This window comes from Anopheles cruzii, chromosome 3, assembly GCF_943734635.1.
Source record: "Anopheles cruzii chromosome 3, idAnoCruzAS_RS32_06, whole genome shotgun sequence".
NCBI classification, from domain to species: Eukaryota; Metazoa; Arthropoda; class Insecta; order Diptera; family Culicidae; genus Anopheles; species Anopheles cruzii.
In genome coordinates this window covers 48,532,460-48,552,024 of record NC_069145.1, presented here as the reverse complement: position 1 = coordinate 48,552,024, position 19,565 = coordinate 48,532,460, and the positions used below count along the sequence as shown (strand labels likewise).

General features: G+C 41.4%; 2 protein-coding genes across 3 annotated transcripts; one reads left to right on the top strand and one right to left on the bottom strand.

Annotated features, from left to right (window-relative positions):
• Positions 1-80: 80 nt before the first annotated feature.
• LOC128274118 (centrosomin) lies at positions 81-18,508 on the bottom strand. Of its 2 annotated transcripts, none has more exons than XM_053012209.1 (8): positions 18,421-18,508; positions 8,987-9,664; positions 7,296-7,336; positions 6,274-6,530; positions 5,551-6,150; positions 4,647-4,838; positions 1,790-3,962; positions 81-1,722 (listed from the first exon to the last, which is right to left on the bottom strand). In XM_053012209.1, the coding sequence occupies exons 2-8, from the start codon at positions 9,070-9,072 to the stop codon at positions 1,433-1,435; spliced, it is 3,639 nt and encodes a 1,212-aa protein (XP_052868169.1). In that variant the 5' UTR covers positions 9,073-9,664; positions 18,421-18,508; the 3' UTR covers positions 81-1,432. The 2 variants fall into 2 exon arrangements, with proteins under 2 accessions (XP_052868169.1, XP_052868170.1); XM_053012210.1 differs by lacking the exon at positions 18,421-18,508 and adding an exon at positions 16,154-16,418 and having other exon boundaries at positions 8,987-9,277.
• On the top strand, positions 17,607-18,305 carry LOC128270513 (uncharacterized). The gene is made up of 2 exons (XM_053007919.1): positions 17,607-18,124; positions 18,191-18,305. Exons 1-2 carry the CDS (start codon positions 17,607-17,609, stop codon positions 18,303-18,305), a joined length of 633 nt encoding a protein of 210 aa, XP_052863879.1.
• Positions 18,509-19,565: the final 1,057 nt, after the last annotated feature.

Here is a 19,565-nt window from a genome sequence, read left to right as displayed (position 1 = left end):
ATGTCATACGGATTCATGGAAATACGAAATCCAACGTAACTCCAAAGCTTAGCGAACAGAGTATTTTATTATTAGGCCTCTAGATACATTCGAGAGTTGAACAAACAAGTCAGTGAATGCGTTTATTTAAGTAGATTTGTATCGTTCGTACCGTTCGGTCAAAGATATTTAAAAAAGAATGCAAAGGTTGGTCTTCACCTAGCAGATCATCTTGAGTATTCATGGCCACGGAAAATATTGGTAATCGAGCATGTTACGGACCCCAAAGAAAATACAGACAATATAATTGATATTTCACGGAGTTCAACGAAGATTTGTGATTCATGTAGCGTAAAGTTACTAAACCTGTAACATTCATTCTAGGCAGTACCACCAAAAATCCAAACCACTAGGCAACGAATGTAGGAAAAAATGAAAGAATAAATATGTATAAAATTGATTTCAATAAACTAGAGTGTCAATCATGAAAACGCCGTTCTTATTGACATGTCAAAGTTCCAAAACTTGATGATTTTTAAATTCTAATAAGGATTTTTTGTTGTTTAGTTGGTAGTTGTTTTTGAAACTTCCACTTTGAACTTTGAAACCATGGTCGTTTTTTAACTTGTTTACGATGTTCGATTTTTCAAGTGCATCTCAATTATGTTACGATTTATACAAAAGATAAAACAATTTGTGCATTGAATTCGAAGCTGGCCGAGGTGATGTGGCTGTGATTTAGGTATGAGAGGGATTTTCGTTAAAATTTCTGCATCATCACTAATGGGTGAACCATTGTGGGGGGGCACGACTGTACTTTCGAGTCTGGTCAACCGGAACGAATATAACGCAGGTCTCCTAGACTAATTCGTCACTACTGGAATTAGTAAAGTTAAAATCATTCTCTAATTTCTTAAATGTTGTTCGGCCACTATTTTTTTGCTTATATATTAGGCAAAATATTTAAAAAAATCGTACGTAAAATCGTAAAAAATCAAACACGTCATAATAAAAAATAAAAAAAACGCACATTTCCTGCGTCACAATGTTCTTCTAAAACGGTTAGGTTTTTTATTGTTTCGTTTAAAAATAATTTATCTCTCCAGCTATTACCGCAGGACCTTCCTAATCGAATCCAACATATGCTTCCCAAACTAGTTACTTCACTTAAATATCAGACTGGTTCACAAGGATCAAAACAAAATGTAAAGATAATAAGTTCATTACAATGAAATGTACAATATTCATACAGCCGCCTCCCAGCAACATGCCTTATTTTCAAACTGACTGCAATGATTCCTTTATAAACTCGTATTTCTACACCACCTTGCTTTAGTTTAATTGTTGCTCGATTCAGCCTGGTGTTTCAATCATTGAAATGAGGCATGTTGGATTGTCAGCAGAGAAAAAAACATTAGTTTGAAATCAAAATCGCAACATGAATTAACCGGTTTTAGTGTCTGGGCTGCTCCATGTTGTTGTGTACAGTTTTGAGAACTGCTCGCGTCTTGTGGATCTGATGTTTAATGTCAACCTCGAGCTGCTCCTTGCGTTTGTTCGCCGATTTGATATTGTCGTACGCCTGGTCCAAATAGCGACGCGTAACTTTATACCGACGTTTTAATTCGGCAAAGTCCGCTTCGATTTTAGCGCAGTCGTGCTTTACTACGGTTGTTGCATCGGTCGGCAAAGTTTCGGCATCTTGCTCTGCACTCTTATTCGGTGAACCGTGTTCATTTTTGACTGTGAAAAACATGTCGGTCAATTAAAACCATACAATTAACAAAAAGCACGGTGCATCAATACTTACCTTCCATCGGTGGGTTCAACAGCAAGTTTGACATCGATTTCGTAAGCTCCAGAGTTTTGAGCAAGGGTCGCTGACGATGCTGCGCTAAGGCATCCGAGTTGTAATTGGATGATCCCGCCATTTCCATGTTTGACAACCGACCAGGGTCACTTTCTATGCCTAGATCGGGAGACGAGTTTTCCAACTGTCTTCGGCCCACCGTTGCCTCTTCGTCTTCGGTAGCGGAAGCCGAAAAGCATCCTTGTAGCGCATTCTCGATATTGCTGCCACTGGGTTCGGCATGACCAAGCACACGGGCCGTAGTGGATGTATCCATCGCTGTTGTGACCGTTTGCAATGTAGCCAATTGCTCGTTCAGTGCGTTCTTGTCGGTCTTCAACTGCTCCAGATCTCGTTGAACGCGCCCTAGATCACTTTCAAGTTGTCGCTTCTCGGCCAACGCTTTCGTCCGCTCAATGGCTGCCTTCGATGCTTGCAGAGTGGCATCATCGAGATTCTTTTTCATTGTTGCAACGGTTCGTTCACAACTAGCCAGCTGCTCGCGGGCGCGCTCCTCTGCCTGCGCCATCGAGGACAGATCATTGTGGGCGTCTTCCAGTCGAAAGTGCAGTTCGTCAAGCTCGCGTAGCTTCTCCTGGTGAATATTCTTGGAAATGTAGTTGTTCTCTAGTGCGGCATCGAATGATCGCTGCTTATGGTCTAGTTCATCTCGGAATGCATTATTAAGGTTAGTGCGTAGCTCGTCGAGTTGTTTTTGCTCGCGTGCTAGCATTTGCTCCAATTCAGCCTTGTGCCGTAGCTGCAGTTCCTCGTAGTCGCAGCGCATCGTATCGAGTTTCATGACGGCCACCCTCAAGTCGACGAACGCTTGTTCTCGCTCACGTCTTAGTTTCACAATGAGCTCATCTTTTTGGCGAATATCGTTTTCAAGAAGCTGCAATTTTTCAGTGGCCGTTTCGACTTGTTCTTTCGATTCCTTCACCTCCTGTTCCAGACGCACGGTTTGCAGGCGACTTCCGTGAACGTCGGACTCCAAGTTCGCAAACCTGAGACGTTCTTGCTGGAGCTTGTTATCTAGATCTACCATGCGGCTCTGGACGTCAAGTAGTGTACTGTCTCTGTGACTGAGTGCAGCATTTAGAACCGTTACCGTCTCTTGCAATTGTTTCAGTTCTGTGACCGTAGCAACGGTATTTGTTTTGCGCCCGACAGCATTCGTTATCCCGGCGGCAGTCAACTCGTTGTCCGATGTTGAGCTTAACTCCATTATGGCACCAGTGGCAGCGCTGGTGGAGGTATTTAATGTGCCTGGAGGGCTCAGTTTCTGACCCAGGGTAGACCGATCCTCAAGCCCAATTCGGGCCAGTGAAACACCGCGATCAGGCTCAGACCAGGCTTCCGAGTCCGAAATGGGGTCTACTGTAACCGACTTACGTTCCTTACTTTCGCGGCGCTTAGTTCGCTGTTGAAGCTGCTGTTGTTGCTCTAGTAATTCACCTCGTAACGCTTTGTTTTCCGCCTTCAGTGATTCGATCATGTTTCGCGTTTGGTTAGAATACTCAGATTTTGAAATGGGATTTTCAGCCAAATTTTCCTTATCATTGTCATATCCATCGCGATCTTCCACAGCAAATTCGGTTCCCGCCAAGGAACTATGTAGGTATCCCGAAAGGCAACTCAGTTGAGCGAGACTGTTGCCAGGCAAGGAAAATCCCGTCACGGAAATGGACATATTTAGACTTCGCGACAGATCCAAACTCCGATCGACTGCTTTGCGAATGGCTTTGCGACGATCAGTGGAGAGCGAGCTAACCAACTCCTTGTTTTTCAATAGCGAATCAAGAAAACCTGCCAGCTCTTCTAAGCGGAGTGTTGAAACGGCACAGAGATCTGCACATTCTTTACGCCATTTCTGTGCCTTTTCAGCTTCTTCGCGGGCCTGAATAAGCTCATCGTTCAGCTGTTTGATAATGATGTTACGATCATTCCGGTGATCACCTGTTCCACTGCTGCATAGCTTCTGAATTAACGTGTCATTCTTTTGCTGCAGCAGCTTGGCGCGTTGCACCAAAGAATCGTATTCCATTTGGGTAATGGGTTTGCGATCCTGATCAAGTATTTCTGGCAACTCGTACCGCGCACCCGATCCGTGCTCCGAAGGAAGCGATATATTCTGTAAGATAATTGAAAATGTTATCCGATAAATAACTTTAACAAAACGTAAGAGGAAACAAGTTTGAACACCCAGTATTAGAAATAAAATAAAGATCCGACAAGTGCAACGGGCGCAAGGAAGTGAAAAGTTAACACATGATAAAATAATAATAACAAAATCAACCATTGCAGTCTACCATCACCAAGTTTTTTCATTTTTTCAACAATTACTCACTGCAGGTGTATGAATTGAAAATATCCACATACAAAAAATACATAGATACTGCTGTACGTGCGAAAGTGGCCCTCTCTGTTTCGGCCAACTTAATGGAATTGTGGTTGATTAACTACAGTCGGGTAAGGAGGCGATGATCAAAAGGTTTTCTAATGCGCATTTACCGACGGCTAGGAATCGAGGTGTTGCTATTAGATTTTCCACCTCTAGCAGTTGACTGTAGAACGCACAATAGACCGAAGAAATAATAAACAAAATTAGTAAAATTTTATGAATATTGCTATGCGCTGTGCGAGAAACTTGTGATCATAATATGAAGGGAACATTTTTAATACCTTTGTCATTGAATCTTGCAGCCTATTATCGGAAGCCTTAAAATGGTTCCGATTTATTCAAATGTAAACATAATGAATGAAATAACGTTCTTTATAAAATGACAATACATAAAAAAATCCAGCAACAACATACCGAGTTTCGCTTCATTTTGGCTATCTCCCTATCCTGTTCGGTTATCGTTTTAACTAGTTTTTCTACCATTCGACAAGATTTCATGTGCTCTGTCGTTTTGTCCTTCAGTTTTGTCTCGGTTTCGTCCAGCACACAGAGCTTCTCCGCCAGTTCTGATCGAACGTCGAAGATTTGTTTCTTAAGCCTTTCAATCTGAAAATAAAAACAAATCAAACTTGCTGCAACCATTATTAAGTTCACTGTGAAGTTATGATAATGTTTACTCCGCATTTAATAATAATTTATTTGAATATGCTTTATTGAATTTGGGGGTTCATTCTACGATTTCATGGAAACAGAAATTGAAAATATGTTCTATCAGGACAAAAATAAACGTGCATGAGCTTCAACTCAGATTAACTCTGTAATCCATTCCATAACGGATTTTTTACGTTTATCCTTTTTGGAAAATAGTCCGCTCCAATCTTCGTTGCAATCATTTGCATTAGCAGTTTTTGGTTTACACGTAAAATGCTGATACACCCACTCGTTAATAACACGATGACACACAGTGGGGGCATTTGATGCAAGAAAATCTAGCTTCTTATTTCCTGCTGGTGTTATGCTCCATTGACTAGATATTGGAACATCAGCTTCAGTGTAAATTGCCTGATTTGCTGGCCAGCGCCGCAAATTATAATCACTTATTTTATTTAGTGTCTGAAGGCATTGTGGACCGGACCGTGATTTTCGATGCTGGCGAAAGGTATCGTAATTAGTTGTATAGTGTTATTAGTTATAGCTGCAGCAGGGAATAAAGTTTTTTTGTAAGAAGTAACCCAAAAAACATTGTTTTCGTTGGCATATGATAGAAACTATTTCAATAAATATATTTTAAAGAATTGAAAATTCACACAATTCTCACCTCTGCATCAGCTGGCGATTTATCATTCTCCTCCAATTTTTCCCGGAGTTCCGCATTTTCAAATCGCAATTCATTCACCTCTGTCTCAAGTTGTGCAATGGTTTCCGTTTTACGATTTAATACCTCCTTCAGTTGTTCCGTTTCGCGCTTTAGCTCTACATTGTGCTCCTGACACTGTCGCAAAATATTGTCCATCTCGAGGGCTTTGAGTTTGTCTTGTACGCCCAGTTCGCTGTTATGCTGCACAGCATCGAGGAAGTCCAGTAGGCTTTCGCCGACGTTTTCTTCTACTTTGCCTGGCTCGTGAACAAGAACGATATCATCACATTGTCCTTGTTCGGTATCATTCTCCGTGGTTTGCCGGTTTGAAGAAAGTTGCAGCAACTCGCGATGTTTATGCTGCAATTCAGCCGCCACTTTCTCCAGGGACTTAATCTCGAGCTGATGGATTTCAATGCGATTGTTAAGATCGCTCACCATTTCCCGGTGTTTTTCCTCCGTTCGACGGTGGCCTTCTTCGAGTACTTCGATCGCTTTGGCCGCCTGGCACAGTAGATCTTGCTTGTCTTGCAGCTCTCGGCGTAATGATTCTACTTCCACCTGACAAAGAAAATACTGCACATTAGTATAGAACGTATTGGGGTCTAATAAAAACGATGATTGAAGCTTGATAAATTGCTTTTGGTGTGTGCCGGGGTACATTGAGGGTGTGCGACCATTTACCTTTAGATCAATATTTTGCTTTACATAATTTCCTTCTCGTGACGTCCCAGAAGAAGAAGCCGTCACACCCAGGCTAGCTATGTCGCTGTTCTCTGTGGTAATACCAGCCTGCTGCTCAAGGAAAAATATGCGCAGTTTAAGATTGAACTTCTCCTTGCGCAGCGAAGACAATTCGTCCTCGATCTCGCGTAACGAACGAACGGGTGATCCATGTTCAGTTAGAACGTTTATTGATGGAGAACGGAATCGCATCGCATCTGCGGATGAATAAACAGAATTATGAAATCGTTCGAACAATAGCTTACGGACAATGGCTTTCTGCCAGAACTGAGAGACTAAGTGTCGACAAATACCATTTACGGAAATCGGTGAACTGTAACTTTGATTCATAGTACTATTCGGTGCGTTCCATGCCTCCCTTAAGCCGTCGAAATTGATTCGCCGTTGAACAATTCTTGGTGTACTCCAGCACAACTTGCGCTTTGAACCACTGCCACCCTCCATTTTGCTTCATCGACTGCACCGAACGACTTTAAACGAGTCTATGAGCTGTTTGCATAGCTTCTGGCAATTGCGCAGTTTGCTTTGATGCATGGTCTAGAAACTCATGCACTGTTCGGGTAAGGTAAGACAATCATAATCTAGTAAGCATTTGAAATACGCTATGTTCAAAGTTGAAAAATCGCGCTACTTTGAAGAGTATTGTAGCAAAATTAATTTCAAGCAAAACGTAATATTTAATTCGTTCGGCACGTAGTAATTCCATCAAAATCTCCTAGTAATCATTTTTGACGTATTTCGTGGACGACACAAACCAATGAAGCGCTTAATAGTAATAAAGACTATTAGGTATCTATGAAGTGTTGTTTTGTATATTTCTGCTATTAATGAGCTTATTCTACATCATGTCACGTTATTGGACAATTTGGGTATTGATTTTCTTTTCTTAAAATTTAGAAGTTGAATACATTTGTTAAATATAACACTACATAATAACTATGCAACAAATTGCTCCTACTCACATGAGTTGTCCATAGTAGCATCTTGATGTAAGCCAGGACTTCTGAAAAAAGAAGCAAATAACATAAATTAAATACAAAAAAAACAAGGAAACATAATAAGACAACGAGTCAATATATATCATTCAGACGACGGCAATCTGGTCTGATGATCTATAATCGCTTAGTGTGGGTAGTGTTTGTTACGGCGAAGATTTTAAATCGGATCGATTGTTTTTACGAAATAGAATGCGTAGGTCTACGTCGTTGAACTCTAATAGAACGTTGGTCTCATGATCTACCCTGTTACTTGCTTCTTGACAAAACCTTTGTCCGTATTTTGAGAGATGACCTGTTAATAATCCGTTAAAAACTGAGATACAGGAGGAGTCTATTCAATTATAGAGACTTTGAGCTGCAAAAGGTTAACATTCGTCTCTTAAAAATTGAGATACAACAAAGCTAAACAAGCTAATTGACGCCTTATAAGAAGCGTGACAGCAAACCTGGAGGGTAATTGTTCTCTCTACGATCATAGCATAAACGTTAGTATCATTATTGGTATGAATGAGCGATATCATATTCACTTCGAAAGTAGAAATAGCTTGGAGTAGAACACTGATGGATGACTATATTTTGTCTGTTATAACAACAGAATCATTTTACTACTGCAATTAATCAAGCACACAATCTTCACAATGACATGGACCGTTTATCGTTTTGACTGTCCGTATAGCCATGTGTCCGTCAGACATAAAAATATTCTAACTTAATTGCTTCACAGAGATGTCTCTGATAGCAATGGGGCATTGCTCTTACCGATGCTTAGGAACAAGGTCAAAGATACCAGATATAAAATATTAGTATGAGGGACAAATATATCATTGTGTACCGCAATTGATTCGGAGACTATCACAATCTTTGCGTGGGTTCCGTTGGTCTCACATTGACGAACACAACTTCCGGAACTAAATGGCCATTGCTTAACCTTCCCTCGGTTATTCACACACGCCTCGTCTAGACCACTCATTTTAAACGCATTCGATCTTTGACCAGTTTTCTTTTCTTATAGTGGAAGACAGGACATGCTTATGAGTGAATTATGATTCCCTGCTTTGACGATGTTCAATCACCTACAACATAAAAATCAACTTGTACTGTGATTTTTTACTAAGCGCATTTCAAAACTTTTAAAATCTAATATACACTTTGAATCTTGTTTAATGAATAATCCACTAGTTATATACTTATTTATTTCGGTTTTTTCAAATTATTGTTTTTGGTTAACTTCGAAGCACGTGTGTGGTTCATATAACATCTAGAAGGTATTGTTTTTAAATATATTGGACTTTCATTAGATAACATCGCACTATTTTCAAGGAAGGAGTGTTTCCCCCATCGTCCAATTTTACGAACCCAAAACATCATTTTTCTTTCAGCGAATTAGTACTGTTTATCAGTAATATTAAGAGGAAATTTATTACCGGTTTAGTAAGAATATTTCATATCTTAAGTGGTGGCAAGAGAACAGGGCATGTAAAAACCATTGCAACACCACGATTCATAATGTTTTAGTGGCTTTCCATATGACTCACAGCTTGCCGACGCACATACACATCCAATTTTATGCATGGGCTTGTTGCAATACTCATTCAAAACTTCTTATGAAAAGTCGGCTTTTTAGAAGTTATCTTCATGCAACGGATTTTTCTTACCCGAAACCCGTCCCGAACACCGATCGTCGGTTCGGCGTAGAAGACGCTGTCCTGTTGTTGGGTGTGTATTTGAAAATTCCAGACATGATGCTGGGGCTCCGGCCGTCGTCCGTCCACGGTTATTGCTATCGAAGACGCACCGTCGCTATCAGTTTTTTCAGGTCTAATGGATTCGTGCTGCTCAGCACTGTTTGGCACTTGTCTATGGCAAATGGACTAAATTTCATTCGGAAGCACTGCTGGATTACGAGCGTGGGGTGTAATGTGTTGGATTCCGGAACGAGCTATGATCTAACGGATAACGAGAGTGGCCAACTTTCAACTTCGATCTCCACTTTTCCGAAACATGAATGTTTTCCAGCCTTCTTGCTTGTATTTTTGCAACAACCATTGATCTATTAAACAGTACAATTTCATTAATCCATTGGGTAACGGATTTTTTACGTTCATCCGTTCAGGTAAATAGTCCGCTCCAATCTGCGTTGCAAGCATTTGCATTTGCACTTATTGTTTTACACGTTCCATTTCTCTTCTGTTTCGATGTTTGACTAAACATCCAAACTACATTTTAACTACATAGTAATTTCATCATAATCGGTCCACGGTTACACGTAATTTTAGTATAAGCTGTTTTATATCGTATCCAGGTTCATTTATTTTGAGACCGTCAATTTTTTTCTGCAAAAATTATTATTTGAAAAGATAAATAAACCGCTAAAGAACTGCATGCTGTAGGAACTAAATATGCGAAATCATTCGTTGGTTCGTGCGTTTAGTAAATTAAGTGGAGGCGCCTGGTTATGATTTTCCTAACAAAGCACTGATATTTTTATTTTGCTGATACGTCGTTTGCTCTAACCGCCAACGTGTGAATCGATAGAATACACCGATATCACCGATCGTATGACCCTTGCATTCGTAATTTGACGATTTCTCGATCAAATAAATTTAAAACAACCCTGTGATCATTTATTGGCGTTGCCATGTTCATTTGAAATAGAAACCAATGTCACACACTGATAAAAAAGGTATCCGTATTACTAAACACGGTGATAAAAACGTGTCAATATATGGTGGATATGTTAGAGCATAGATGATGTTGATAGATTTATTCTTCATTCGATGAAAATGTTTGCTCTACAATTACCGTGACTTCTTCGCTTTTCACTGTCATGTTTTGCTTGAAGTGACATGAAAACAAAACAACAGCGTAAGAATAAGTAAACAGAATAATACTCAGCCATTTCAGCGCAGGTATTATTACCTGTATTACCTGTGTTCATGTCGAACCAGCGGCACTTATACTTTGAACGTAGGACCATTTCAACAAACAGGTCGAAAACAAAATGTCTAATAACAGATGGGGCATTTTTTTAGAATCGAAATACTTCGCACAATTTTAGTCTCATTGCGAAACTGCATCCCGCAGCGAAACTTTCTTCTCGTCACAAATAGGCATACGTTGCAAAGAAGTTATGCATTGAAAGTAAACTAAATCTACTCCCATCAAGCGAACATTGTATAAATCGCTAGGTTTACCAGGTTTCTTGTCATAAAAGATACACTTATCAGAGGGGGCATAGGGCACTTATTAAATCAGTAAAAACTTCCCACAAAAACCCCGTGGGCGTAATAAATAATATGGCGGGAAAATTCTTAAAAAAAAGGTTCAGATAGGGTTCGGTCCAGTACTCATCAGTTTACAGTTTTGATTTTAACCGCGTTAGTTGAGTGCACAAATCCCATCTCGAAAGCAAATGCCGCTCGAGTTCACCGTCACTGTGCCACGGGCCGTACCTTGCTGGTCTGTTGCATTAAGGTCGTATCGAGACGATGGGTTTATTTTCGGTTCACCGTGTAGTCGGATGTATGTCTCGTTGCGTCGCTGAATGCTTGCTATCGAGCCACACAAACAACGTGTGGTTTCTACCGCTACGGGGACCGGAGTGTGAAGGATTTGTCGGATCCTGTATTCGACTTTGTTCTTTGTACTGTGCAATGGCATCCCACTACGTCCAAAAGAAACGGAAGAACTGGGTCAGTGAATAGTCGACTTGATACTAAACTACACTTCAAACCTTCTGTAGTTCACCGTCACAGGGGGACCCAAACGATGAGTTACCTCCTACGGAGCTTGAATCCGGGTTACTATTGGGTAGAACTCCTGCTGAGCACTTCTTTGGCTCAGAATCGGAATTTGTTTACACCATGTACCAAAACCATGGTTACCAGACGGACGCAGGGTCTTATGAGCACCGTGCATCAAAATGTGTTTGTGACAAATTAATATCACAAAATTGCCAGGATTTGTAGCTGTCGCTTGCCCGTGACCAAAGTGTCAGACTTCGATGGGCAAAAAATACTCGAAACCGTGTGTGAGCCTTCGAAATCATAACTGTTTGGCATTGAGAACGACCGAATGAGATCATTTTTGGTGACCGTGAGATTATTGATTTAGTTCGTTGACTAACGACCAAAGTAATGCACTCAATCCACGGTGCACTCTGGCGGTCTCTATATTGCACATCTATTTGCAAAGAAATTTTATAATTTACATAGCTCGTCGGTGACGCATTATCACGCTAATCCAATCGTACGGAATGGTTGATTACGAATTAGAAAATTGTTTGTTCAAAGAATTTTGTTCTTCAACGAAGTCTTTAAACAATACTATGATGTGAATTAATGCAATATGATATAAGAAGTTTCCATACATTGAAAATGTTGAAAGATTAAACAAAAGTGTCGAAAATTCATCGAACTGGATACGTATGTAAAGAATAAAGCGGTTTGGATTTTTAACCTCACTGTGACCGTAAGTAAACTTAAACCGAGTTCCCATGCTTAGCCAGGTATCGTGCGTCCATCGGTGACTAGACTCTGTCTAGACGGCGACTCAGTATTTTGTAGTAAACAAAACGCAATTTATTGTAAATCGTACAAGTCGAAAATCGCTCGTCGCCGCGCGCTAGTAAAGGTTGTTTATAATTCTGACACAAAGAAAGACAGACAGATGGACGAAAAGGTAGTTTCTTTTACAATGCCAACACTTTGCGGTAACCGTGGCAAGTTTCGGCGGATTGCACGCGGACGTGAATGTCGCGACCAATATACACATCTCGACCGCAAGAGAGGCGACAAGATGTCGCGTAAACTTTGAAACCACCCATCGGGAGTAACCCTTTTTTCTCATGGTTTGTCGCACAGACGCGAATTAATTCTATTGCGGTTTTTGGCACATCGCCTGTACATGTAATCCAATATAGTACGTTAGAAATTTGGAGATATTCTGTGTGTAATCTGTATTTTAGCGATCCTACCAGCCAGACTAAAAGATCTTCTGAAGATAAAGAAGATTGTGTCTCGAGTGAGAATCAGAGATGATCACACCAAGAAATAGATCATTGAGCAACAAAGTATACGAGATACGAATCTAGTGGAAAAAATGCTCGTGTCATGATCTTCAACTATCTAATGATACAAGTCCACAATGCAAAAGCATGCGGGTATGAGTATAAAAAACTAACCATTGTTCAATTTGTAATATCAAATACATGGATAAGCAGGTATTTCAATTCGAAAGGCCATTTCATGGCGGAATCATTCGAACTTAAGTCAGTTCAGTTAGTTTGACGTAGCGGTTATTGTGGCGGTAACCCCGTTAATACCGATACGCAGCTAGACTAGAGCAAGTTACCGTCAGAACGATGTGGGTTTCGTTTGTGAAATAAAGTAGGAGTGGTTCGGTACTAATAGTCAGGAAAATAAGGTACCCCAAAATGCGACAGATATTCGAGATCACCATATACAAACGTGCTCGGACACGTGTAAGGTACCTCAGTGACTAGTACGTACGATCAGCCACGTGGGCGCTAGTGCGTAAGCGGCATACGTACAACCCCGGTTGGTTGTGTGCGCATTTTGCGCCCCTTTGCACGAATGCAACGCACCACCGGACATCGGGTACTCGATTCGGTGAGGGCGTTGGATAATTAGCATTCAATCCATGACGCTCCTCTCCACTGGTAACCAGGGCACGTCCGTTCAGAACTACAGAGAACGGCGATGCTTGTGACGGATACGGAAGTTTTTTTTTCTTGATTCATTCCAATTTCGCGGCAATATACCTACACGTAAACAGCATTGGCCATTGATCGCAGTTCGATACGGCGGAGATGAATTATTATGTAACCAGTTCTTGATGTGACCTTTCGGGCGCAATTTTGAATACGTCCAGCTGGAACACAATCCATATTCCACATGGAAGCTGTAGGCGAGGACTTTAGTCGAAAAAATGATTTGTTGCGAGAGGGACAAAAGCGTTTCAATTTGCTTGTTGTGACTGTTGCGAGAAATGTGCTGAAAGCGATATATGACAGCACTGATCAAACAACCTTTAGTTGCATGCAGAAAATGTTAGGTGAAGCGGTAAAGAAGATTTGGGATCAAAAACGCACGGAATAGTGGTGTGGTGGCGTTCGTTGCACGGCATGGACACTAAAGGAGGAACATCGCCGCCCATCGGATACGCAAAGTTATGCGATGATCAAGTAGGAGGTTTAAATTTAGACATCATGAACGACTCGTAGCGCTGCCAGCAAGCGCGTGAGCCACGTTGGAAAAATGCAATAAACAGCTCATTTAATGCGTAGTTCTCAAAGATTCCTGGTCGTCGTCAAGCCACTAAGATGGATATCGGCTAGGGACATCGCTTTTTTGAATCATGCGAAGGTGTGCCGTCTCCCCTCCAGCATCAATTGCCATGAAAAATCAGTAAGTCCTCAGCTAATTCCAGTGAGACGAGCAATCGATTTAGCCGAACGGTATTATCTTTCCCCAAATCTTGCCTCTCGCCGACACCTTTCGATTTCTTTCGAAAAGCTACTATCAACGAGAAGATACGAAGAGTGTATCCTATCTTATCAGTGCAATTTTTCCTAATTTGTCGGTTCTAGAGGAACAAATGAAACATATTCTTCTTTTCTCGTATACGGCAACTATAACCACCCGGCGGTGCTGGCTTAAGAATCAATGCTATCCAATCGAAATCATGTACTAGTAAGATTATCAGACTGCTTCAAGACAGCATTAATAGTTTAATATTTAAAGAATTAACGAGAAAATGGTTGAACATACAACTTCTATCCATCTTGATTACGATCACACGGTTAATCTTAGAACAGTTATACAAGTATATGCCTTAACGATGCCTGATGGAAGTTTTCATAACAACAGCTGCAACCGGTTCCAAAGTGCAACTCGTTGCATTTCCTTAAATAGTTACAAGTAATTTATAGGTTGTTGTGATTGCTACGGGACCGTCTGTCTGGAAAGTAGAGTTTCGAATACACGTGAACTAGAACTAGCGTAGGAGGAGCCATCAAAACAGCCGGCTCAAAGACGACATATCCGGTGCTAGAAAAGTACGATTCCACAGCTCATTTCGTCAGACCGTGTCATTCACGCACGCTCTTTGAGTCGGGTTGCCGAATTTACTCAGAGACTCCACACCAGCGGAGCACAACACACACTATGGAAGGAGCATCAGGGTGGTTGTTATTTTTAAAAATACAATATTTTCCAAAAAAAAACATACGACCCTCGCACTGTAGATCACGTACCATCAACGTATTGCTTTGCTTTTGGCTGCGACGCGGGCTTTGAACCCTGGACTGGAGGCCATTTATTTATTGCTTCGGGATTTTTGGCTTTTTATTCGATGCCCTTTCGCCGTTGTGCGCTTGTTGTTTCGAATTGTCTTCTCCGGAAACAGGAGCAGCGTTACGGATACGGCGGGCTAGTCGGTCTGTCATCGGATATACATTTTCCTGTTCCGCGGCTCGAGGTGCACAAGAATCGACCTCACACGTGGAAATGTTGCCTTACAATCAGGCGAACCAATCGCGAGAAGAACGATGTGTTCGCCGCTTTTCTGTATTTGAAAAGCACATCCTTCAATGCGCTAGGCCCGAAACGTTGACTAGTCCTGTTAAGGTTATAATTAAATCACACAAAGATAATATCACGTCCTAGCGATCTTTTGGCGGTAAGCATTGGTGTTTGAACATAGGTGAGTGCCTTTTAAATATTTTTCGATTGATGAAAATTTCGTCGCACATTTTAAATGCGATGTGGTGCGTTTGAAATCTACCCCACGTTTTAGTTGTGAGTTCAAAGGAACAATTCAAAAGTTATGTGCGTTACGGCGTTCAGAACAGGCTGTTACGGCGTTAAGAATAGTTAATTTAACATGCAATGCTAAACGTAAACAAGGGTTTAGTAACTATTTAGGGCCTCCTCCGTAAAGAGTTGGACGGAGAGAGAATTGGTGAGTAATCGATGACGCGACACTGTTACAATGAAGCACGAAACATACAGAAAGCCGAAGATGCTGGATTGTTACGCTGCTTTCGTTCTGCCTCTGTACTTAATATTGCCGATTGTTGCAATCCGCTGTTCTTGTTCTATATATCCCTTTGAATGATAAATGCGACGCTCTTCCACATGGGACTTACTCGCCGTTTATCTAATGAGGTAAGCCTCGTTAGATAATTGAAATAATGATATCTTACGATTCTTATCTTAAGACTATAAGCTGCAAGAGGAACCAGTATGACGTCACCCGTTTATGTTGACATTTTCGCACAACGCAACCATCTTTCGACAGCATCTTTTTCAAGGAGGATTAATTTTTAGCATGCCCTCATGATAGATTTCGCATATTTGGTCACTACTTGAATAAAGCATTCATAAATTTTTAGTTATTTTTTCAGTTAACATGTAAAGGCTAATTGTAATAAATCTAAACAAATGATTTCCTGCCACATGTGCTTCGGTGTCAGCTTCGTCTAAGAAGCTCCGCGAAAAGTAAATCATGAATGGGGCAACTGTTTCTACGGCGCGTGTAGCCCGGCACCATTTGCGCATGGGCCGCGATTGCTGAGAGCGACACATCACGCGGCCGCAGCATCCATTTGACCACAGTCGCCGATTTTGCTCGCTGTTTCAGAAGGCAATTCTACGGTCGACTGTCCTTAGTTTCTGGGACGCACGGATGGACAGTGTAGGCAAACGCACGCAAAATGTCGCTGACCGATTGAATTAACTGACGTCGCGTCGCTGATGGTTATTCACAGCACCACGGGTTTCATTGGCCATGCACACTACCTTCACTCACTAAGAGATTGGTTTACGACAAAGAGCACAACGAAAACACAAATCATACTCCGCGAACACTTCCGTTACAGTGTGTTGTACTTGAGGGTGTAGATATCAACCAAACGCCTAAGAACTGAGCATAAAAAGCGTACAACGTCACTACACGAAATGCACCAAACAGCGAAAACCGATCATACAGTCACGATAGATGAGCAAATAATAAAAACCTCAAAGGAAATATGCTCTGCGGAACAAAAGAGTGATGCGCACGAAAGATATGGCACCGCACGCCGCGAGAACCTCACAACGGAAATTTCACTAGAATACTGATCAAGCATCGCGCGTTTGCACATTACCGCACAGCTCACGGCCCTCCGTGAGTCTGTAGTGGTGTCCACAGTAGGGAGAATCCCGCACGGCGTGACACTGTGCCCGCTCGCATTTAGAAGAGCGTTCGGATCGGTTGGTGTTTCAGATACGAGAACGCAATTGGAAGAACGGCGAATCCTCTGCTCCCTTTACGGAATACAGTTTCCGGGAATGGTAGTGTGCGTTGGAAACAATAATAACATCACGTACCGCAAGTCAGAGAACGGTTCGAGCGAGCGAGACAAGGCATCGTACGCAGAGGCAGTGGTGTGCAACCACGTTTATCGTTGTGTGCGCCTGGAACATAGGGATCTGGCGGATGTGTACGATGGGCATGATAAGTCCCAAAAACGCAGCAACAGATGTTAGCAACGTCCATGCACTCGTGACGCACACACAGCAATGCGTATGCTTTGCAATCTAGCGTGGCCGGATTTGGTCTCGGAATGGAAATTTAGTGAAGGTTTTGATGAACGTCCATGGCGCAATAACGCAAACCATGTTTAAGACCCAAAAGCACGTGGTAACTAGGAAGTTCACTCGAATCATTCATTATGCTACGAAGTTTAACTCTGCGCGTACCAACGCGGATCCTGTTTGTTTCCACACACCAATTTGATGCTTGCCGCAGGTAGTGAAGGTTAGGAAATAGGATCTGCTCTTTTCTTGAACGGATGTTTCCGGATGGAGGCGTCCTTGCGTAGCAGATGTTTTTATGTTTTCTCTTTGAACGATACCAATTACAACAGATGTTTTTTTTCTTTTCGAATCGTTACAAAAACAAATTATATGAAACATATCCTGATGAAGTGAAGTAACAGGAAAAGCATGGGGAACCCAATCATAATGGGTTACAACAAATCTAAAGCTAATTTTGAAGAAAAGTATAGATTGAGCTCTCCTACGTTTTCGAACGTATTAAATTGTAGTGACGTATCGGCAGAAAAATATATCAATTGTAAAATACTAAAATTATCCGTGTATGTCATGCGTTTATGCCAAACCGCCTACTTGCGAGTAACGGTAGAAAGCGATTGGTGAAATATATAGCCGAAACTTCCGGAACAGAAGTTGTGAGTTACGGGATAGAGCAATGTGTGTATTGCGCGTTAAGTGCGTTTACTGTGGAATGATTATCGATTGTGAACGAAGCAATATGTCCAAGCTGCTGCAACATTTGCATGATTTCCATCCGTCAATCGGCAACGTATTCCGGTGTGAAGCGAAAAGTAAAAATACTCCTTCGGAAGATACTGCAGCTGCTTTTCAACCTACCGACAGTGACGATGAAAGCTTCACTTCGACTGAACTAGAATACGATGAAACAACTGAACCAGAAGAGGAAATGTTGCTCCATCATGTGTCTCCTGATGTAAGCGGAGCGGAAAATAGCAATGATCATGCTTTGAAGAAGCATACTGCAAGTGCTACAGCAAACGTGAACACCAACTGTCGCTCGCAATCGTCGATTGAATTGAAAAGATCCGTCCTTTATCAGACATCACTCCGAAGGTGGCTCCCGGGAGGCCAGCCAATTCGCTGTCCAGATTGTGGCGCACAAAGCGTTCCGATCATTCGGGCTCAAGCCAACGGTGTAACATTTTCATCAGCGTTTGCATCTCTTTTACTATACTGTTGGCCATTTTGTTGTCTTTCATGGTTCCTGGCCGAACCTAGGGTCGAGTGTTTGCATTGTTCACGTTGCAATCACCTGCTGGGCGAACAGGAGAACCGGCCGACGCGCATCGAATCAAACTATGAGTTATCGGAAGTGATGGAAACCGAACTTTGATGCGCTTGACGCTAAGTGCTTACAGTTTTGAGGCAATGGCGAAAATGGACAGACTACGATGAGGCACATACGAAAGATACGATTACTAAGGATTGTGTTAAGGATTGTTACTTACGTGTTGTCTGCGAAGCTTGGTAAACATTCCCGCACTTGACTAAGTTGGCTTTCGTCAAGCGAAGTGCTCAACTTTGGAATGCCTGAACTCATTGTAACAACACGGTAGAAAACGATTCACAGAACGATCAAACACTCTCGAAAGGCACTGCAGTTGCAGCTGTTAACGGAGTCACAGTCCGTGTAATACGCTTCGACTGATTGAATAGCGAAATCCAAAAATAAATATACAATCTGCCCAACACACAACATACAAATACAATGCACAAACTTCAATCGTGTACCAAAAAACTTGGCACGGAAACAATTTTTTTCCTCGCAGGTTGCGTGCGTGCGTGGGGAGCAGCAGCAGAATGGCGGTTTGTAGGTAAGCGACAGTTTGTTGTTTATGTTTTCGTTCGAATTTGACATTTGACACGACAGTGCAGCCAAGGAGCACACTTTTGGCATCGTTAAAACAGCCTAGTTTTTGCAACTCAAAGCAGAATAGCCGTTTTGGTTTATTTCTCATGTGTTTTTTAGAACAAACAATAATAAGTCAAAATAGAATAAAAGGACAAATTTAAAAAGGTTATAAATGTATTAATTCTATAACTGTATCTGAGATAAATAGAAAAAAGAAGATATTTCGTAGAGTTTGGCAACCTGTGACGCAGGAAGTCATTTTAATCGTCTGTTGTTTAAATGTCAAAGAGAAAACTGTTTATCTGTTAAGCTTGTGTTTTCGCAACATGGTAAATTCTACTCTAAATTTATGGTTTTAAGCAAACTTTTCTATATTTTGTGCCACCGAAATTCTTTACCCCGTATTTCAACTCCTTTTAGTCGATTTTAGTACAGGAAATGTTTAGTACTACTAACGAAAAACAATTGAAATCTTTCAAGCCTGCATGATTTGACAATAGATAAAGGCAGTTGCTTACTAGGATCACCGTACCATGTTCATATGAAATGCGCCGAGCTGTTGAAACCATTAAATTACAAATAAATATGATCTGCATAATGAGCAGCGGCTAAATATGATCCACATTCCACCTCGCTTGTGAGGTTGGTCATGGTCATTCTAACAAGTCTGGTATGTTTAGTGGTCTGGTAAGTAGTAAGAGACCACAATACAGTTTTACTCTGGCTATGATATTTTATTCG